Genomic DNA, 23,778 nt, shown 5'->3' on the forward strand with positions numbered 1-23,778 from the left:
AGACTGCAGCTTTATAGAACTTTAGTTAGGCCACATTTGAAATATTGTTCTCGTTCTGGTCACCACACTACCAGAAGGGGGTGAATGCTTTGGAGATGCCCCAGAAAAGGTTTACCGAGATGTTGCCTGGTATGGGGGATTTTAGCTATTGGGAAAGTTTGGATAGTCTGGGTTTGTTTTCACTGGAATGCAGGAGGTTGAGTGAGAAGCTGGTAAAAGTTTATAAGATTGTGAATGATATGGGTAGATAGGGACTTATGAGGCTTTTTTCCCAGCGTGGAGGGGTCATTTACTAGGGGACACGGATTCAAGGTGCAATGGGAGAAGTTTAAAAGAGATGTGCGAGGCACGTTTTTCACACAAATGGTAGTGAGTGCCTGGAACGCGCTGCCAGAGGAGATGGTGGAAGCAGACACAATAGCAGCTTTCAAGAGGCACCTGGACGAATACGTGAATAGGAAGGGAATGGAGGGATATGGATCCTTGCAAGTGGAGACAGTTTTAGTATTGAAGGGCAAAATGTGTTGGTGCAGGCTTGGAAAACTGAATGGCCTGTTCTGGTGCTGAATTGTTCTTTATTCTGTGTTCTTTATGAAATGTTCAAGTCATTTTAGGAACATTACAGTTGGTATTCTCAGACTGTGTATATGTGTGGAATAGGTGTATATATCACAATTAAATTTTAAAGACAGCAATTCCACATATATACACAGTCTGAAACTTTCATGTTTCTAATAAATATAAGATATCAGCACACATTTACAAATGCAGATGAAGTTGAAATGATTGCATTAACAGAACATGTCTGTTTTTTTGTTCCTCTAATCAATTTGCTTCCAATAAAATGAGATTGGGATCTCAACAGGGACCAAAACTTAGATTTGGAACTCAACTAAATTGACCTGCTGAGCTTTTCTAGCACTTTGAGCAATTGGTTAGAGACTTATTTTGTGTCACTGTCTAGTAAAATATAAAGCTGAACCCTAATGCATAAATGAAGACCTGTTTTCCCAATGACCAAATGTTCTGAAGCACTTTACAGCCAATTTTCATTTACTGTCGCACTTGAAGAAAATACAACAGCTAACTTGCACTAACAAAGCTCCTATGAACAGTGATGTGATAACTACTCAATCTGTTTTTGTGGTGTTGATTAGGGATAAATGTTCTCCAAGACACCAGTGATAACTAAAAGGAGTGTACGCAACAAACTGGAAATCTGTAATGAAAATACAAAGTACTACAGAAACTCAGCAGGTCCCATTTTGAATCCAACATGACTCTTCTTCGGAACAATTAGCACTAATTCTCTTTCCACAGACAGTACCAGACCTGCTGAATTTCTTCAACAATTTCTAATTTATACAAGAGATAACTATCCTCCTTTAAAACAAGACTATGGGATATTTTGCAACAGGCTAATGGTCCTCAGTTTAGCATATCATTTGAAATACACCACACCCAAAAAACACAGCCTAGATTCAGTACTACACAGAACTTCTGTGCTCAAACTTGAAATGAGATTTGAACCTATTCTGACTCACAGGTTAGGGAAGCTGTTAATTTCGCTGTGGTTGACCCGTTGACTTGTACATAGGGAACATTTTAGCCTTGCATAATAACTCAAGAGACAACATTGCAACTATCATAAATCCTCATTAATAGTGGAAAGCAATGACTACACAAGATTAGAAATGTAGCACCACAATGAAGCATGGTATTGACTGAGAAAAACAGTAACAGGATAATAACTAACATGTGAGAATCAAAGTGAAAACCCACTGCTGGTTAGAGTCTTATCTGGCACAAGGGAAAATGCTTGCAGAAGTTGCAGTCATTTCAGCTCCAGGATATCTCTGCAGAAATTGCTTAGGTTACCATCCCAAGCCCAGTTGTCTTCACTTTTTTCATCAATGACCTTCTGACCCTAATCAGGTGAGAAGTAGGAATATTCGCTAATGACTGCAGTATTTCTGACACCATTTTTGATACCTCAGATGCTGACATATATTTATCCTTATGCAGCCTAGACAACATCCAGGCTTTGGCTGCAAAGAGCAAGTAACATTTATACTACACAAATGCCAGGTAATGATCATATCCAACAAAAAGAATCCTATCATAGCTTTTTCTGATGAAGGGCCTAGGCCCGAAACGACAGCTTTTGTGCTCCTAAGATGCTGCTTGGCCTGCTGTGTTCATCCAGCTCCACACTTTGCTATCATCACCCATTGACATTCAATGCCTGTAACATCATTAATTTCCCACCATCAACATCCTGTGGGTTACCATTGATCAGAAAATGAGCTGGAGCAGCCATAGATAAATATTGGCGAAAAAAGCAAATGAGCAGCTAGGAATCCTACAACAAGTAACTTAACTTCCTATTTTCCCAATACCTGTCCACCATCTACAAGACACGTGTTAGGGCTACAATGGAATTCTCCCCCACTTTCCTGGATCAGTGCAGCTCCAACAACAATCAAGAAGCTCAGCAAAGCAGCCTGTTTGATAAGAACTCTATCCACGACATTCACCAACTACTCCATTCAACAATAACAGTAGTAACTCATCAAGGCTCCTCTGATAACTACTTCCAAACCCCTGATCTCTATCATCAAGAAGAACAAAGGCAGCCAATACATGGGAACAGTGCCATCAGTATTATCACTAGGCTACTAACCCAGCGATTCCCCAGGTCATGTTTTTGGACGTACATGGAATAGTGTAGGTTAGATGGACTTGAGATCAGTATGACAGGTCGGCACAACATCGAGGGCTGAAGGGCCTGTACTGTGCTGTAATGTTCTATGCTCTATGTTCAGTAAGTTCCCCTCCAAGCCTCACACCATCCTGACTTTGAAATATATTGTCTTTCCACCAGCGTCACTTAGTCAGTTCCTGGAACTGCCTCCCCAGCAGCATAGTGGGTATTCCTACAGCCCCAAGGACTGTGGTTATTCAAGAAGGCAACTCACCACTACCTTTTCTTGATCAATTATGGATGGGCAGTAAATTCTGCCTCAGCGAGCAAAATCATGAGTAAAGAGAAGGCCTAACATAAAATCATGAGTAAAAAGAAGCCCTAACATAAGGCTCAATTATTACAAGGATTTTTTTTCTGACTAACAAGACAACTTGGGTGCAGTTCTGGCATCCACTATATAGGAAGGGTGTGGTGGCCTTGGAGAGGGTGTGGAGGGGATTTCCAAGGATGTTACCATATGTTATGAAGAAAACTTGGATAGACTGGAGTTCTTTTCCTTTGAGCAGAGGAGATTGAGAGGGGATATGATTGGGAGGTATAAAATTATAAGGGCATAGTTGGGGCAGAGAGGGAGGATTTTTTACCCTTGCTGAAGGGACATAGATTTAAAATCAAGGCAGAAGGTTTAGAGGAGATCTGAGGAAAACCTTTTTCATCCAGAGGCTGCTAGGAATCTGGAACTCATAGCTTCTAAGAGTGGGAGAGACCGAACCCCTCATAACATTTAAGAAATATTAAGAAGTATGCCAAAGGAAACAAGGATGTAGGCAAACATTAGAAAATGAGGTTAGAATACTTAGATGATGGTTTTTGAGCAACTCAATGTGATGGCTTGATGGATCTTTTTCTGTGTTGTAGATCTCCAATACTATAGGACTCTAACTTCATGAAAATTCTGATTCATCACATGCATTAAAAAAAGATATAATCGATCAGTCTTTTATAACCTTATTTATAATTGAATTGAATTTTCTTTGCTAATAATAGAAATTAGTCACATAGCCAAGAATATGATCTATAATTTGCAATGAGTTCATTCAGATGATCTGGATTAGCAATATGAGTGTTACAATTAAGATTTAGAGTTAGAATTAGGTTTTATTATCACATGTACTCAAGTACAGAAGTACAGGAGTACAGTGAAAAGTCTACAATGTCACCTTTCATGGCATCATCATAGGTACAAAGCACCGAAGTACAAATCTTCGATACAAAAAGAGGAATAAAGAAGAAATTAATGTATTACCTACAGTGATTCATAGTATAAGTTAGAAATAAGACACAGTTAAAAAGATAAACATTACAGTGAGAGAAACATGTTACAGATAAAAATTACTTTTCAGTAGATCAGTTCAGGACTTCCACACATACAACGCATTATCCTCCGACACTTCCGCCATTTACAATCCGACCCCACCACCCAAGACATTTTTCCATCCCCACCCCTGTCTGCTTTCCGGAGAGACCACTCTCTCCGTGACTCCCTTGTTCGCTCCACACTGCCCTCCAACCCCACCACATCCGGCACCTTCCCCTGCAACCGCAGGAAATGCTACACTTGTCCCCACACCTCCTCCCTCACCCCCATCCCAGGCCCCAAGATGACATTCCACATTAAGCAGAGGTTCACCTGCACATCTGCCAATGTGGTATACTGCATCCGCTGTACCCGGTGTGGCTTCCTCTACATTGGGGAAACCAAGCGGAGGCTTGGGGACCGCTTTGCAGAACACCTCCGCTCAGTTCGCAACAAACAACTGCACCTCCCAGTCGCAAACCATTTCCACTCCCCCTCCCATTCTCTTGATGACATGTCCATCATGGGCCTCCTGCACTGCCACAATGATGCCACCCGAAGGTTGCAGGAACAGCAACTCATATTCCGCCTGGGAACCCTGCAGCCATATGGTATCAATGTGGACTTCACCAGTTTCAAAATCTCCCCTTCCCCTACTGCATCCCTAAACCAGCCCAGTTCATCCCCTCCCCCCACTGCACCACACAACCAGCCCAGCTCTTCCCCCCCACCCACTGCATCCCAAAACCAGTCCAACCTGTCTCTGCCTCCCTAACCGGTTCTTCCTCTCACCCATCCCTTCCTCCCACCCCAAGCCGCACCCCCAGCTACCTACTAACCTCATCCCACCTCCTTGACCTGTCCGTCTTCCCTGGACTGACCTATCCCCTCCCTACCTCCCCACCCACACCTTCTCCACCTATCTTCTTTACTCTCCATCTTCGGTCCGCCTCCCCCTCTCTCCCTATTTATTCCAGTTCCCTCCCCCCATCCCCCTCTCTGATGAAGGGTCTAGGCCCGAAACGTCAGCTTTTGTGCTCCTGAGATGCTGCTTGGCCTGCTGTGTTCATCCAGCCTCACATTTTATTATCTTCCACACATGGCTTGACTGGCCTCACAAGTTACTGACTGGCCATGCCAGACCACCAGCCCGCTCCACTCCAGCCCTCAGCCGCTCCAGGTCTCCAGCCTGCTCCGCTCCAGCTCTCAACCATTCTGCACCATTCCAGTGCTCCAGTCCACTCCATTCCAGCTCTCAGCTGCTCCAAGGTAAGTAAAACTTACCTTGAAAACTTGAAGACTCAGTGTCTTCAAAGTGAAGGAAGAGGCAAATCAGAAAATCAGTTTCACTCCTGCTGGATCTTATTGAAAGCTGTCAGTGCCAATTCAACTGGTAACACTTTAATCTTGGAATCAAGAAGGTATACAAATGATTAATGTCAGTCATGTAATACTGGACAACCTAGAACCATAGTAAACATAGGCAGTCCAGAGGGGAATTGAAAAAATAAATATGAGAAGGAAACGGAATGAATGAGAAAAGAGAGCTACTTACATAAAGGGAATCTAAAAGTCTTTCAAAAACAAATACATTTTAAATGAGTAATAAAAGGAAGAATGGAACTTATTAAATCAAAAAAAGGGAGGTAAGAGGCACAGACCAAAGCCCCTCAAAACATGGCAGGATTATCGACTAGACCCTAACTTCTTTTTCATTTAAAGGTAAGTGTAAGGTGCTGCATTCCAGGTGTGACTCAATTGGTCAAATGACCTGGCTTTAAACAAAACAGCTTTCTCTTACACTGCAGTTAAAATACAAACAAAAAAAAATTGGCATAACTTTAACTTTATAAAAGTACATTGTTAAATGATACATTATTTTGCCAAGGGTTTGTTGATGGGATGCTGCTATATTTGGAACAGTTGGTGAGTAGAAACTAAATAATGTACACACAGACAAAGAAGGACACAAATTTGACTGAGACAATAGATCCATAATAGCACAAGCCAAATAGAGACATGCCAGGGAATTCCTGGTGGCCTGGCATTCCAACTGGAACTCTATCAACAAGCACATTGAACTGGACCCAACATAGAAACCACTGAGAAACAGGGCAGAAGTAATACCGGCCACCCCAGCAAACTGAGGCATATAAATAACAAGCGGGACAGAACACCAACACTTCGCCGGAGGTGCACCGACGATGTTACCAAGCAGGGTGATGAAACATCCGCAACCAAACACACTGGCTCGGCGAGCAAGTCTACAACCTCATCCACAACCCGAGTTACAAATCCTCTTCTAAACTTTAAATTGAAAAGTTGTTGCTGCCGTCTCATCTAAGTTGACTTGCTCCCATTACCACCCTAACCATTTCACAACTAAATCTGTGGCTGTCTTGATTTCATCACATCTGGATCGAATCCCAGATATTATGTCAGCTCTGGCTGGAATTAATGAGCCCTATAGTCATTACAACCTGTCTTAGTCACAGCCACTTAATACTGTTCCGCTTCAAACCCAGTTCTCCATTAAAAGTTGCATTTGTTCCTGCTGCAACCTCCCATGTCTGGAAGAATTTCATACACCTCCAATTCATCTCATGAAAAAAAACTCTCTCCTCATACTCTTAGGGAATGTTATCGATTATTCAGAATTAACCACATAACCGCAGGAAATATTCTTCATTACTCTCTCACTAAAATTACTCCATTTTAAAAACTTCTATCGAATCATTTCCACATCAGCTCTATTAGAAATGGTCTCGAGATCTCAAGTTTTTCTTCATTGCCATGGTTTTCCATCCCTACTATCATCAGAGTGAAACTGAACATTTTCATTGTTTATTAATGGGATGTGGGCATCACTGACTAAGTTAGCATTTGTTTATCACCTCTAATTGCCCTGGAAAAGGTTTTGTTGAGCTGTGTTGTGAGATACTGCAGTCTTTACAGAGCTGTTAGATAGGGAGGTTCAAGATTGTGTATGTTGTGCAAACTTATATTGACCTAATCGAGTTTGTAGTTGAAATGAAACTGATATGTGCAATTTCAACACATTTTCCCACTTTAAACAAGGTTTATTTTCATGAATTCCAGTAAAAGAGCAGGTCAGTTAAGAACTGGTTGAAAATAGAACCTGTCTAAGTAATTCAGACAGACCTTTGTGTTAACAGCATATATCAGTAACCAATTTAGTGAAAGCATCCCAATGAAACCACTCCCAGAGCGTCCAAACTATCCTCATAACACAACCCATTCATTCCAGATAATAATCGAGGTAGGAGACCTCTTCCGAACGGCCTATAATGTACTTATATCCTTCCTTAAATATGAAGTCCAAAAACTGCATTCAGTATTTAACATAACACAGTGTAGAGTTGGAGGAACACAGCAGGCCAGGCAGCATCAGAGGAACAGGAAAGCTGATGTTTTGGGTCAGAACCGTTCTTCAGAATTTTTTTTTCTGAAGAAGGGTCCCAACCTAAAATTTCAGCTTTCCTGCTCCTCTGATGCTGCCTGGCCTGCTGTGTTCCTCCAACTCTGCACTGTTATCTCAGATTCCAGCATCAACAGTTCTTACTATCTCTTCAGTATTTAAGATGTTGTCTCACCAAAGTCCTGCAAAATTGAAGCATAATATTTATGCTCAATTCCTCTTGTAATCAAGTATAGTATCATATTAGCCTTCTTGATTTCCTGCAATACCTGAACATGATTTTTTTGAGGCTTATTTATCAGAATACCTAAATCCCTCTGCACCTTGGAATCCTGCTATTATTCACTGTTTAAGTGATAATCTGCCTTTTTATTCATCCTGCTGAAGTGAAGAACTTCACATTTTTCCAAATTTACTCCATTTGCCAATTTTTGCTCAGTCAACCTATTTATATCTGTCTGCAAATTCTTCGTTCGTTCTGCACAATATAATTTCCATGTAGTTTGTTGTATTCCACAAGTTTAGTTCCATGCCTTCTCTCCTCTCATCTAAATACTAGACCCTTCCACAGAACAGAAAATCTATCTAGAATCCATTTTCTCGCCTTTGGTCCAGGAACTCCCTACGTATGTCCGTGATACCACCCACGCCCTTACCTCCTCCAGAACTTCCAATTCCCTCGCCCACAACACCTCATTTTCACATCCAGTCCCTATACAACTGTATTCCTCATGCAGATGGCCTCAAGGCCCTCCGCTTCTTTCTGTCCCACAGGCCCGACCAGTCCCCCTCCACCGACACCCTCAACCACCTAGCCGAACTTGTCCTCACCCTCAACAACTTCTCTTTTGATTCCTCCCACTTCCTACAGACAAAGGGGGTGGCCATGGGTACCCGCATGGGCCCCAGCTATGCCTGTCTCTTTGGAGGTTACGTGGAACAGTCCGTCTTCCGCACCTACACAGACCCCAAACCCCACCTCTTCCTCCGTTACATTGATGACTGTATTGGTGCCGTGTCTTGCTCCCCAGAGGAGCTCAAACGGTTCATCCACTTCACCAACACCTTCCACCTCAAACTCAAGCTCACCTGGGCCATCTGCAATACATCCCTCACCTTCCTGGGCCTCTTAGTCTCCATCTCAGGTAACCAGCTAGAAACTGATGTCCATTTCAAGTCCACTGACTCCCACAGCTACCTAGAATACACCTCCTCCCATCCACCCTCCTGCAAAAATTCCATCCCCTATTCCCAATTCCTCCGCCTCCACCGCATCTGCTCCCAGGATGAGGCATTTCACTCTCGCACATCCCAGATGTCCAAGTTCTTCAAGGACCGCAGCTTTTCCCCCGTAGTGGGTGAGAACACCCTTGACCCAGTCTCCCGCATTTCCCGCAACACATCCCTCACACCCCGCCCCCGCCACAATCGCCCCAAGAGGATCCCCCTCGTTCTCACACACCACCCCACCACCCTCCGGATACAACGCATCATCCTCCGACACTTCCGCCATCTACAATTCGACCCCACCACCCAAGACATTTTTCCATCCCCACCCTTGTCTGCGTTCTGGAGAGACTGCCCTCTCTGTGACTCCCTTGTTCGCTCCACACTCCCCTCCAACTCCACCACACCCGGCACCTTCCCCTGCTACCACAGGAAGTGCTACACTTGCCCCCACACCTCCTCTCTCACCCCCATCCCAGGCCCCAAGATGACTTTCCATATTAAGAAGAGGTTCACCTGCACATCTGCCAATGTGGTCTACTGTATCCATTGTACCCGGTGTGGCTTCCTCTACATTGGGAAAACCAAGCGGAGGCTTGGGGACCGCTTTGCAGAACACCTCCGCTCGGTTCGCAATAAACAACTGCACCTCCCAGTCTTGAACCATTTTAACTCCACCTCCCATTCTTTAGATGACATGTCCATCATGGGCCTCCTGCAGTGCGACAATGATGCCACCCGAAGGTTGCAGGAACAGCAACTCACATTCCGCTTGGGAACCCTGCAGCCCAATGGTATCAATGTGGACTTCATCAGCTTCAAAATCTCCCCTTCTCCCACCGCATCCCAAAACCAGCCCAGTTCGTCCCCTCTCCCCACTGCATCACACAACCAACCCAGCTCATCCCCTCCCCCCACTGCACCCCAAAACCAGCCCAGCCTGTCTCTGCCTCCCTAACCTGTTCTTCCTCTCACCCATCCCCTCCTCCCACCTCAAGCCGTACCTCCATTTCCTACCTACCAACCTCATCCCACCTCCTTGACCTGTCCGTCTTCCCTGGACTGACCTCTCCCCTCCCTACCTCCCCAACTATACTCTCCTCTCCACCTATTTTCTTTTTTCTCCATCTTCAGTCCGCCTCCCCCTCTCTCCCTATTTATTCCAGAACCCTCTCCTCATCCCCCTCTCTGATGAAGGGTCTAGGCCCGAAACGTCAGCTTTTGCGCTCCTGAGATGCTGCTTGGCGTGCTGTGTTCATCCAGCTTCACACTTTATTATTTTGAAAACTAGAAATGCTGTGTTCAGGGGTGGAACTTGGATTTGTGACATCTCGCAGAACTTTGGTGGTATGGAGATACCCAATCATGGCAAAAATTGGAGTTTTGTTTTCCAAGTTTGTTTTTCAAGCATTCAAGTTTTTCAACAGCAATTTTATTTCTCTGCTCTTTAAAAGTACAACTGCCCTTATTATATTGACCCTAATGACCCTCGAACTACTTAAGGATAACAGCCTATTGGGTCACGCATTTTACCTTCCCTCATACATGCGATCTAAACACACTCTGGACAAAATCACTCCTCTGTACCCAATGCCCTCTGTAGGCTTGCATCCTGTCATTGCTCAGTGGGGGAACATCGCATACAGGTAAGCTATTGGGCAAGAGCAAACACAAACAAAACAAACAGAGGCTGAAGTTCACCCCCAAAAATGCCAACATGATGACTCATGATTATTCAACAATCTATGGTGATCTGCTGCACCCAGCTCTCACTCACTGGAACCCGGCATCTTTTAGACCCTGTCTGGCTTGTGGTGCTCAATGCACCTGAGTTCTGCCATTTACAAAGAGAGCTTCTTGTTCCCCATTATCCTCATCTTCCTCCTGAGAAGACTGCTCCTATTTCCTCCATTCCAGTGTATTGCATTGTTCCCTCCTCCAACAGTGCAGAAGACAGGGTGTGAGGATGATGCAGCAATCTATGTCCAAACTCTACCAGAGGGCTTCCTCATTCTGCTCGAAACAACAGAACTATACCTCACAGACGCATTGTTTGCCCTACTGCAGTCTTGGTCAAACCATTAGTGGGGCTTGGGTGGGGTCAGTCATTATATCTGCCTCTCCACATCATGTAGGGGATTGTATAATGGTGTCATGAGCCATGCTCGTAGTGATTAACCTTGTCCCCAATAACCAGCATTGGAAGGCACTTGGACCCTCAAACACAGCAGGTACCTGAGTGTACTCCAGGATGAAGGAGTCATGGCAGCTGGCTGCGTAGTGAGCACACACCTCCTGAAAGTTGTAGATCACAGATCAGCTGCACATTCATGGAATGTAACCCCTTTCTATCAGTTATTCTCATAGTATTTTTATCCAGCTCTCTCCATGCCACGTGTGTGTGCAGTATAGCTGCCAGCTATACCTTGGGGTGCCTGGGCTGCAGCACTGGCATCTTCATGAGGGCACTAAATGAGCTAGAGTGATCTTGCACAGATGGCATCGGTTATTGTCTTGATGCATTCCTTGATGCACCACCGAGACATCCCGATCAGGTCAACCATCCCTCTCTAGAAGGAGTCAGCCACATGGACATTCACTTTCACAGCCACAGGAGGTCCCTTCTCCATTCCTGAAGCCCGTAGGTCCTGCTCTCACATCTGGCACAGTGCTGTTTTGATGTCCCAGGACACACAGAGCTAAAACTGCACCTTGCTCATCACCAGAAAATGGAGCTCGGGCCAAAATGCGTGGGAATTTTGTGGACATGATGCCTCCTGAGGGGCCCAGTGTCTGTGAACTCTGACTGAGCTGGATGACAGTGATGGCCCGCTGCAATTCCTAAGCTTGCTGTGGGCCTGGTCCTCCTGAATCCACCTTCACCTTCTCAGGAGAACAGCGACAGTAACCAGCCTCCCATTGTTGGCTATGTGCTTCATTTGTCCTGGCAAAGAGCTGTGTTGGGAACATAAGGCACAATGTAGGTTCTTAGCTCTGTGAACAGTCAGTGGTGTCGTTAGCTGCAGATGAAGTCTGCAATCTCTCCTCCACACAGTGATACCTCCAGTATTCTAATAATGTGGGCCATGTCCCTATTGTTCATTTAGCTTCAGCCTCAGCATGAGTACCTATTTGGTAAAGGTGCATCACCGGATTAGCGGCCAGCACGTTACGCCAGATGTTGGTTAGATCAGTTGAGTGGACAGCTTCTTCATAATGCAGAGTGATGCCGTCAGTGTGGATTCAATTCCTGTGCCAGTTTGAGGTTACCATGGAGGTTCCGCCTTTGCAACCTCTCCCCTTGCCTGAGGCATGGTGAACCTCAGGTTAAACCACTGCCGTTTGTCTCTGTCTGAGAGAGAACAGCCCTGTGCGATGGTAAGGCTATGGTGACTTTATCTTACGTCAAGAGTGCTACATTCTGACCCATTACCCACCCAGACCGACATCAATAATGAAATCTATCTGGACATTCAGTACAATCTAATGTAATTCTTACATGGCATATGGTGAAGCAATTGTTTCTGCCTCCCACAGCACCTTATAAGTTTATAGGTCACAGCTCGCCTTTGGCCTGCATTCACCTCTTTGTCAGTATTTGCCACTAACATCTGAATCATCAGAGATTGATATTCAATTTGGACCAATGGCATGGTGTAAATCACCTTTGACCAGCATTTGAATCCTAAGTACATTCACTCTGCCTATTGCAAATGATTGTGAATTATATGTAGCTACAGTTTGCAAGTGCATGCTTCATGTTTTTGACTTTTCAATGTCCTACTGTACACTTCCTGTTCTTTTGCCTGTCAAACTGACACTGACTCCACACAGCCTGGACATTGTCCCAAACATTTTACAGTTGCAGTTAGTATCTACTGACCGCTAGGACAATGTCAGCACCAGGCTCCATTAGTTGACAGGCACAACTCTACAAGATCTCCATGGCCACTTTCACCTCACACTACCCTGACAGACCATTTCCACCGAACCTTCTATGTGGAGACCCACCATGTTTAAATTTGCCTCCAGCTTTTCTCCTTCAGCTTTCTCCTGAGCTTACATTTGATTTATTTTCATCTGAGTCCTGTACCTTACACCTGTGCAGACCAACAGTGGTGGTTCCTGCCAATAGCCCATACTTCCCATAGCCTACTATGGCCTCCAAAGCTGTGCCACATTTGCCCCCTGTGCCTTGAGTTTCCTCACTTCACTGAGCTTGTCCCCACTTGAATACTTGCCTCTGCTTCCCTTCCAAACCTTGTTTACTCCAACTGCCATTTAGAGATGCTGAGATACTGCTCCATTGCAGGATATGCCAGCAGTAACATGTGATGGAATAAGGTGAGAATCAGCTGGGAGGCATGCCACGGGGTCGGGGTGGGGGGTGCCACAGGCAAGTTTGATAAGATATAGTGAGAAAACTCACCAGAACCTGTTCCAATTACCCAGTATCACCCTAAAACACCACGCTGCCATTCAAATGTTTTGCACTGATGACCGTCCTACCCTAAGCTGACACTCCAGCATTGTACACAGGGTGTGCTGGGCTGCTGGATGCGCTGTCATTGAACAACATGTCTTCTGGGTGTAAAAGGTCCTGTGGCCCATCTCACTGAAGTGTAGGAAAGTGATATCATGGAGATTATTTAACCCTTAATCACAATCGCAAAAACTAACTAATATAAACCGAAGAGCTGCGAATGCTGGAAATGTGAAACAAAATGGCAGAGTCGAAGAATGGTCATTGGAATTAAAATGGTAATTTGGTTTCTCTCTCCATGGAGACCTCCAGACCTGCTGCGTTTTTCTAGCACCTTCTGTTTTTGCTACAAAGGCAGATCATCTGGTCATTATCACACTAATGTTCTGAGGGTTTGCTGTGTGCAAGTTAGCTGCTGTATTTCCTACATCAAAACAATGGCTGCACGTTCAGAAGTATTTAATTGGCTACAAAGAACATTGAGGCATCTGGTGTGTTATAAATATAAGATTTTATTTTTCTCATTTTCTTTCATTCCACCATTGTTAACTGTGCCTTCAGCCAACTAAGCCGCCTTTTTACCTTTTCATTCATTGATATACTCCTTTTGAAAAGAATCCCATCCTTGTTTCAAATCCTCTCATGGTTTCAATCCTCCGTCCATCTATGAAGTTCACCAGCCCAACAACTATCCAACATATCTGGTTTTCACCCCTATTGCATATACTGACTTCTCTAAGGCTCTTGGCTTCTGTCTCTGCAACATTGGCAGTTGCACCTTTACCTTCCTGGGTCTTAAGCTCTGGAATTCCCTCCCTAAACCTTATAGACTCTCTATCCCCATATTTCGTCATTGCCTAACCTTGGCATCAACTGCCTTAAGTTGTTAAGTCTAACTCCTTATGAAGCTGGGTATTGAATTTTATTTGCTTTGAAGCACTTTGGAAAGTTTTATTGCAGTAAAAGGGTTATATACATTTAAGCCATCATTAATAATCTGTCATTAGTTTTCTGAATATTACTTACAGGTATAGAATCCCTACAGTGTGAAAACAGACTCTTCAGCCCAACAAGTCCACACTGAACCTCAGAGCATCCCACCTAGACCCAACCTCCTATAACCTGCCCCTCCCTGAGCACTATGGGCCACTTAGCACAGCCAATCTACCTACCATGCACATCTTTGGACTATGGGAGGAAACCAACGCAGAATGTGCAAACTCCACACAAACAGTCACCTGAGGCTGGATTTGAACCTGGGTCCCTGGTGCTGTGAGGCAACAGTGCTAACCACTGTGCCACGATGCCACCCTAATTTCTTTGGTTCAGCTTCCATATCTCTTGTCCGTTTGTGAAGGACTTTTGTAGGTTATTCCCTATTTAAGGCACCATATAAAGCAAGCTGAAGTTAATATTGTCACGACCAATCATTTTTTGTTTTTTCAGTTGTGCAATGGAGGATCTGTGACCGATCTGGCCAAAGGGTTGTTAAAACGGGGTGAGAGAATGAGCGAACTGATTATTGCCTACATCCTGCATGAAGCCCTCATGGTAAGATTTATATTTCTGTTTTAGCCTTTAGATTCTGTCAGTTCAAACTAAAGTGTTTCACAAGATTTTCAGCCCAATTATTGTCACATATGATAGTCACAGTCCAAACTAGAAGGCACAGGTTTAAGATCAGAGGGGAGAGATATAAAAGGAATCTAAAAGGCAACTTTTTCATGCAGAGGGTGGTGAGTGTATGGAATGAGCTGCCAGAGGAAGTGGTGGAGGCTAATACAATTACAACATTTAAAAGGCATCTGTATGGGTATATGAATAGGAAGGGTTTAGAGTTATGTGTGCCAATGCTGGTAAATGGGATTAGATTAGGTTAGAATATCTGCTTGGCATGGATGAGTTGGGCCGAAGTTGCCGTGCTGTACACCTCTATTAATCTATGACTCAATGTGAATGACATAAGAGGTGGCATGCTACAATTAAAAATAGCTCAGTTCATTAAGTTCATTAGGTTTTTCTTGGTTCAAGAATAATATAACCATCACCATTGCATCTTCCTTAGGGCTTGAAACATTTGCACAACAACAAAACAATTCATCGAGACATCAAGGGCAACAACATCCTATTAACAACAGAGGGAGGCATCAAACTTGTGGATTTTGGTATGTAGCAAATTGCATTCAGCAGAAAGATCCAGTTGTACCTCTCAGCAGTTTTCCAAAGTTACATTGAGAACTCAGGACAAGAGGCACAGAGCCAGAAGCTATAAGGATTCATTCCAAGCAGCAAGTTTATTTGTCAGTATTCACTTGTTCCCAGGGTGTTTGCAGCTGTCTGTGTGGAGGATGAGAGGAAGGTTAATGTGAAGTGCAGGAACCTGGCAGGTTTTATAAACAAATAACAAGTTGTCACATCAGGACAAACTACTTCTACTTTTCTAACATCTAAAATGCTTACATTAGTTTCAGAAATCATAACGAATACAGATGACATAATTATGAAGTTACCATATATATATATAGTTAAGAAAACATGCAGCCAGGAAATCACATCAGAGCATGCAAACAACCTTTAGTGGAAAGACAATATGTCCAAATCTTAGATAATAAAGTGTGGAGCTGGATGAACACAGCAGGCCAAGCAGCATCTCAGGAGCACAAAAGCTGACGTTTCGGGCCTAGACCCTTCATCATGTCCAAATCTTAATTGGCAGATTTACGTGGTTAGGAATGGGGGCGACTTCAATATAGAAGAAGTGATTCGAACTCTGTTGGGCTGATACAAACTACCATTATCCCTGAGCCACCACTATCCCATGCTGATCCTGCACACTCCCATTTTAGACAAGTGAGAAGCTTGACCACCAGCAGATCATTCTTTCAATGTGGAGATTTGGCGTAGAGGTTGATGGCCAATTTAACTTGGCCGGGAGAGCTGTTACAATTCCCCACAGGATCTGCTCAGCAAGAGACACAGTCACAGCCAGAAGACACAATGTTCTTGTAGGTTCAAAGGGACCCTGTTACAAGATCCTTCAGAAAGCCCTGAATGTTGGTGAATGATCCTTGTGTCATTACTTGCCAGACAGCTGTTCCCTGGCAGATTTAGGCTGGAAAAAGAGTGGGCAGCTGGACTTCAACCAGCTGTGTAGGACAGGCTGGGAGCTAGGGGGGTCCATGAGGGAAAGTGGGCATAGGGTAGGCGGGACTCAACTGGCTTTTCTATGAACATTGTATTTTATCAGAGTTTAGCAGGCTACTTGCTACACGGTGAAACTTGCCAGGTGACCTCCACTCTGACCTTCCTCTGGTCTTGCTGCTGGTAAAGGGGATAGAGGTGGACTCCTAATTAGGGATCCCATGGTCGGTCATCATGGCAACAATAGCTGATGGCTTTCCAAGAGGCAGGCAGCTTTTGGACACAGGCTTCCCTCCTTTAAAGTGACGGGAGCCCCCAGTAACTGATTAGTGACCAGAATGGCTCAAAGCACACCTGCAGAATGCAGAAGAATCCACAAATTTAAAATTGACTAGTCTTCATACTGCTGGTCTGGATGGCATTCAACTTCCTTCAGGCTTTTGAAGTAAATTATGTGTATATTGACATACGGATTATCATTAAAGATTCCTGCCAGTTCCGCTGATGAAACAGTAGATGGTTGTACTTACACTTAAACGATAGACAACATCAGATCTCAACTTTATTTCATGCAGGGAAAGGTCAAATTTAGTGAATGTTTCATAAACTTCAGTTAGACCGCTGTACTTAGGTGAAGTGAGCTTTGAACCTGGCTGTTATTTTAGACCCAGCTCAAGTGTGCTGTACTCTCTGAGCTAATACAGGGAAGGTGGCTGTTTCACTGAGGCACATTACATAGCCAGTGCCTCTGGGGCGGACGCAGCATTTTCATCAGAAGGAAATTTTGTCTTGTTTGTGCTAAGAGGCTCTTGATAAAAATGTAATGCCTGTGTTATGCTGTTGTTGCTGAAGCAGTTGTGCTCAGTGACCTCTCACCTAAACAAGCTGATTATTTCTGATTTTGGATATCACACCTAGCATTTTAATAGATTTCCCACAAGGGCTGCTAAAATGAAAGATAGAAACAAAAAAAAGGTTCGTTTTCAGACATTTTGTCACCGTTTTTTTAATTTGAAAAAATATACTTTATTCATAAGATGTACAAAAAATAAAACATATTTATACACCTACCCAGTCATGCAAGCCGCTCCGGGTTACCCTGGGGGTACATACACCAACTAAAGGAAAAAAAAACAAACAAAGAAGAAAAAAAACAAAGCAAAGTAAATACCCCGGCAGTCGTCACCCGGCACAGTCCCAGTTGGTCCCCTGACCAGTTGGGGAAGGCGCCAGCTGGGCCCAGTTACCAGATAGGGCCCTTTTTTTTTATTCTGGACGAGGGGTTTCATACGGTGGTCTTTCCCCACCGCGCCTTGGCAGCGGCTGCCCCAAGATTTAGCGCGTCCCTCAGCACGTAGTCCTGGACCTTGGAGTGCGCCAGTCTACAACACTCGGGCGGGGTCAGTTCTTTCAGCTGGCAGACCAGCAAGTTGCGGGCAGACCAAAGAGCGTCTTTCACCGCATTGATGGTCCTCCAGGCGCAGTTGATGTTGGTCTTGGTGTGCGTCCTGGGAAACAGCCCGTAGAGCATGGAATCCCGCATCACGAAGCTGCTCGGGACGAACCTCATCAAACACCACTGCATCCCCCTCCAGACCTCCTGCGCATAGGCACACTCCAGAAGGAGGTGATCGACAGTCTCGTCTCCCCCCGCCCCCCGCAGCCAGCTCGAGGGCAGCGTGCAAGGGAGCAGAGATTCCGGGCATGCATAAAGGATCTCACTGGCAGACCCCCACTCACCGCCAGCCAAGCAATGTCCTTGTGCTTGTTTGAAAGTTCTGGCAATGAGGCATTCTGCCAAACGACTTTGGCAGTCTGCGTGGGGAACCACACGACGGGATCCACCCTCTCCTTTTCCCGAAGGGTCTTGAGGATACTACGTGCTGACCACTGCCTGACGGCCTTGTGGTCAAAGGTGTTTCTTTTCAAAAATTTCTCCACGAATGACAGATGGTACGGGACAGTCCAACTACTCGGAGCGTTCCACGGCAACGAGGCCAGGCCCATCCTTCGCAACACCCGGGACAGTTAGAACCTCAGTAAGTAGTGACACTTGGTGTTTGCATACTGAGGATCTACGCACAGCTTGATGCAGTCGCACACAAAGGTAGCCATCAGGGCGAGGGTGGCCTTCGGTACGCCCTTTCCCCCACTTTCCAGGACTTTGTACGTGGTGTCCCTGCGGACACAGTCCATCCTTGACCCCCAAATGAAGTGGAAGATGACCTGGGTGACCGCAGCAGCGCAGGTCCAGGGAATGGGCCAGGCCTGCGCCACATACAACTATACCGAAAGCCCCTCGCACCTGACAACCAGGTTCTTACCCACGATGGAGAGGGACCGGAGCATCTACCTGCCCACCTTCTGCTTCAGTTTGGTGATATGCTCCTCCCAAGTCTTAGTGCACGCCCCAGCTCCACCGAAGCAAACACCCAGCACCTTCAGGTAGTCTATCCTGGCGGTGAAGGGGATGAAGGAGCAGTCGTCCCAGTTCCAGAAGAACATGGCCTCGTTCTTACCCCGATTGACTTTGGCACCAAGGCCAGTTCAAACTGGACGCAGATGTCCAATAGCCTAGTCACCGACCGACGATCAGTGCAGAAGACGGCGACGTCGTCCATGTACAGGGAGGTCTTGACCTGAAGGCCTCCACTGCCTGGAATAGTCACGCCCTTCAGGCTCACGTCCTTCCTGATGGATGCGGCGAAGGGCTCCACACAGCAAAACGAACAAGGCAGGAGAGAGCGGGCAGCCCTGCCTGACTCCAGATCTGACGGGAAAACTGTCCGTTTCCCACCCGTTGATCGAGACTGCGCTAACGATGTTGGTGTAGAGCAGCTGGATCCAATTGCGGATGCCCTCCCCGAACCCCAATTTGGAGAGGATGTCCCTCATGTAAGCATGAGAGACCCTGTCGAAGGCCTTCTCCTGGTCCAGGCTGAAAAGGCAGGTGTCCACCCTCCTCTCCTGCATGTAGACGATCGTATCCCTGATGAGCGTGAGGCTCTCAGCGATCTTCCTGCCCGGCACAGCACAGGTTTGGTCAGGGTGAATCACCGACTCCAGGACAGACCTGACCCGGTTGGCTATGACCTTGGCCAGGATTTTGTCGTCCACGTTCAATGGTGAAATGGGACGCCAATTCTTAATTTCTTCCCTCTCCCCCTTCCTCTTGTAAATGAGGGTGATGATGCCCTTCCCCATGGACTTGCACATTTCCCCTACCCGAAGCGCACTATCGTACACCTCCAACAGGTTCTGGCCAAACAGGTCCCACAGAGCGGAATACAGCTTGACTGGTAAGCCGACGCTCCCGGGAGTCTTATTCGTCTCCAAGGACTTGAGGGCTATGGTCAGCTCGTCCAGGGATATCGGCCGGTCCAGCCACTCCCTCGTGCCGTTGTCTAAGACCTCCGTGATTGACGACAGGAACGACTCAGAGGCCGTGCTGTCCGTGGGCTTCGCGTCATACAGTCCGGCATAGAAGGATCTGCTGATCCTCAAAATGTCAGGCCGAGATGATGTCACCGAGCCGTCATCCTCCTTCAGCCAGCTAAGCACAGAGCTCTTCTTGTGCACCTTCTGAAAGAAGAAACGCGAGCACGTCTCGTCTTGCGCCACGGAGCGGACCCTGGACCGGAAGATTATCCTGGAGGCCTCCACGGTGAAGAGCAAGGCTTGCTGGCCCCTCACCTTGCGGAGGTCCTCTGTGACATCGACCCCCATCAACTGCAGAAGGAGCAGGTTCTGCACCCTTTTCTGGAGTCGCGACAGATTTCCCCGCCTCTCTCTCACCTTCCGAACACCCTTTAGGACAAAGAACCTCTTGATGTTCTTCTTCACTGTCTCCCACCAGTCGCCCGGAGACTCAAAGAGGGGTTTCACAGTTCTCCAACCAGCGTACTCCCTCTTAAGATCCTCGACGTTCTCTGGGGTCAACAGAGTTGAGTTGAGATTCCACGTTCCCTTGCCGGCCGGCTGGTCGTCCTGTAAGTGACAGTCGGCCAGCAGAAGGCAGTGGTCAGAGAAGAACACTGGCTCAACGCCGATGGACCTGACCGAGAACGCCCATGACACAAACAGGAAGTCTATCCTTGAGCGGATAGACCCGTCTGGCCGCGACCAGGTGTACCTCTGCTGCGCTCCGTCTGCAGGGGTGCTGAAGGCATCGAGCAGCTTGGCGTCCTTCACCGTGCCCATCAGGAATCTGGACGTGACGTCCAGTTGACTCCCCCCACCCGCTGTCCCCACGCCGAATCTTCCATCTGCATCAATGATGCAGTTGAAGTCTCCGCCTAGGATGACCGGCCTGGACATAGCCAGCAGAGGTGGAAGCCGCTGCAGGATGGCCAACCGCTCACTCCGTACCGCTGGGGTGTACACGTTGATCAGCCTCAGGTGAGCGTTCCTGTAGGTGACATCAGCCACTAGGAGGCGCTCCCCACCACCTCCTGAACTTGAGAGATGGTGAAGTTGCGCCCCCCGCAGCAGAATAGCCAGGCCCGAGGACCGACAGTCGTTACTCCCCAACCAGATCGAAGGCCCACAGGCCCAGGTGCCGGACCGTTTCCCGTACCTGCTGAGGTGCGGTATCCCACACTCCTGCAGAAACAGGAGGTCTGCCTTGATGGTGGTCAGGTAGGCCAACGTGGACACACATCTTGCGGTTGACTTGACGCTGCGCACATTAATGCTCACAACTCGTACCCCCATTGTGGGCAGTGACCGCAGTACCCTCCCCAAGTCCAAGGTCCAGCCCCTCCATCTGTCCCTTCATGCCCATTGCCTGGGCTAACTGCTGGACGCTCTCCGGGCTCAGGAAACCGTCCGTGCTGCCTTCCGGGTGGCATCCCCCCGTCGGGGGTACGGAGGCAGGAGAGTCCGGCTCTGGGTCAGGCTGGGGACGCGCTGTTTCCTCCTTCCCGCCTGGAAGTTCCGGGAGGCCCTCCAGGGCCCCAGCGGCACGTGGCTGGGTGTCGGAGGGAGCCTCAGGACGCCTCCCATCACCTGGAATCGGGGTGCTGCTTTCCTTTTCCCTTGAGATCTTTAGCTTCTGCTTTGGGCAGGCCTCCTCCAAAGCTCCCTCGTCAGAGGATCTCTTATAGCCCCCCTGTAGCTGCCTCTTCCCGCCTGATGGTTGCGGTGCCTGGGCCCGCCGGCACGCCTTCCTCCTCGCATTCCGGACCGTCATCCACTCCCCTGGGTCACCTCTCGCCGCTTCTATCGACTCCGGGTTGTCGGCGGGGAGCGGAGCCTGCAGGGGCGCTTTGCTGGCCTCGGGTCCATCCTGCGCGGCTGGGCCCTCCTGCACGGCCTGGCCCTTGTGCACATTAGTGGGGTCCTTGCTGGGCCCTGGTGCCTTCCACTCCTCCGGAGGGGCTTGCCCCGCATTGCCCCTGCCGGCGACCTGGGTGTAGGTGGTCCCCCGCCGCGGGCATGCCCTATAGAGGTGGCTCGCTTCCCCGCAAAGGTTGCAGCTTTTCTCTTATGGGCAATCCTTTGCAAGGTGTCCCTCCTCCCTGCAGATGGTGGCTTTGCTGTTGGTCACCATGTGACCTGACCTACCACAGGCATGGCAGACTTTAGGTTGCCCTGCATAGGTCAGGTAGCCCTTGCTCCCGCCAATTGCGAAGCTGGACGGTGGATGTACGATGTTCCCGTCTGCGCCCATCCTCAGCGTCACCTTGACCTGCCTCTTCCTGGTCCAGAGGCTAAAGGGGTCCATGATGTCAGTTAGGTCCCCTTCCACCTTCACGTACCTTCCGAGGAAGGTCAGGACATCAACTGCTGGCACATGTGGGTTGTACATGTGTACAGTCACCATACGGCTCCTCTGTGCTGGCATCACAAACAGCGGGACAGCGGTCAATACAGAGAGGGGGCCCTCACCTCCTTTCTCCTTCAAAACCTCCAGGAAGCGCTTGCAAAGCTTGGCACTCCTTTTTTCCCTGGAGGAGGTTTTTACGATGTAACCTTCAGGAGTGCCAAGCTTTGCGAGCGCAGGTGATGGGGGTCAATGTCACGGAGGACTTCCACGAGGTGAGGGGCCAGCAAGCCTCGCACTTCGCCGCGGATGCCTCCAGGATAATCTTCCGGTACAGGGTCCGCTCCATTGAGCAGGATGAGACGTGCTCGCGTTTCTTCTTTCAGAAGGTGCACAAAGAGACCTCTGTGCTTAGCCGGCTGAAGGAGGACGACGGCTCGGTGACGTCATCTCGGCCTGACATTTTGAGGATCAGCAGATCCTTCTATGCCGGACTGTACGACACGAAGCCCACGGACAGCACGGCCTTCGAGTCGTTCCTGTCGTCGATCACGGAGGTCTTAGACAACGGCACGAGGAAGTGGCTGGACCGGCCGATATCCCTGGCCGAGCTGACCAGAGCCCTCAAGTCCTTGGAGAGGAATAAGACTCCCGGGAGCGTCGGCTTACCGGTCAAGCTGTATTCCGCTCTGTGGGACCTGGTCGGCCAGGACCTGCTGGAAGGTGTACGCTAGTGCACTTCGGGCAGGGGAAATATGCAAGTCCATGGGGAAGGGCATCATCACCCTCATTTACAAGAGGAAGGGGGAGAGGGAAGAAATTGAGCATTGGCGTCCCATTTCACTTTTGAACGTGGACTACAAAATCCTGGCCAAGTTCATAGCCAACCAGGTCAGGTCTGTCCTGGAGTCGGTGATTCACCCTGACCAAACCTGTGCTGTGCCGGGCAGGAAGATCGCTGAGAGCCTCGCGCTCACCAGGGATACGATCGTCTACGTACAGGACAGGCAGGTGGACACCTGCCTCGTCAGCCTGGACCAGGAGAAGGCCTTCGACAGGGTCTCTCATGCTTACATGAGGGACATCCTCTCCAAATTGGGGTTCAGGGGGGCATCCGCAATTGGATCCAGCTGCTCTACACCAACATCGTTAGCGCAGTCTCGATCAATGGGTGGGAATCGGACAGTTTTCCCGTCAGATCGCGAGTCAGGCAGGGCTGCCCGCTCTCTCCTGCCTTGTTCGTTTTGCTGTGTGGAGCCCTTCACCTCATACATCAGGAAGGACGTGAGCCTGAAGGGTGCGACTATCCCAGGCAGCGGAGGCCTTCAGGTCAAGACCTCCCTGTACATGAACGACGTTGCCATCTTCTGCACCAATCGTCAGTCGGTGAGTAGGCTGTTGGACATCAGCGGCCTCGGGTGCCAAAGTCAACAGGGGTAAGAGCGAGGTCATGTTCTTCTGGAACTGGAACGACCGCTCCTTCATCCCCTTCACGATCAGGACAGACTACCTGAAGGTGTTGGGTGTTTGGTTTGGTGGAGCTGGGGCGTGCACTAAGACTTGGGAGGAGTGTATCGCCAAACTGAAGCAGAAGGTGGGCAGGTGGACGCTCCGGTCCCTCTCCATCGTGGGTAAGAACCTGGTTGTCAGGTGTGAGGGG

At 47.8% G+C, this 23,778-nt stretch overlaps 1 protein-coding gene across 1 annotated transcript in view; it reads left to right on the forward strand.

Moving 5' to 3' along the window:
- Positions 1–23,778, forward strand: part of LOC132206156 (myosin-IIIa-like) — a 156,660-nt gene that overhangs the window by 89,810 nt on the left and 43,072 nt on the right. The window contains exons 4-5 of the mRNA XM_059638947.1: positions 14,660–14,764; positions 15,279–15,378. Coding sequence (XP_059494930.1) covers positions 14,660–14,764; positions 15,279–15,378 — 205 coding nt within the window. The remainder of the gene's footprint in view (positions 1–14,659; positions 14,765–15,278; positions 15,379–23,778) is intronic.

Source organism: Stegostoma tigrinum, chromosome 2 (assembly GCF_030684315.1).
Source record: "Stegostoma tigrinum isolate sSteTig4 chromosome 2, sSteTig4.hap1, whole genome shotgun sequence".
NCBI classification, from domain to species: Eukaryota; Metazoa; Chordata; class Chondrichthyes; order Orectolobiformes; family Stegostomatidae; genus Stegostoma; species Stegostoma tigrinum.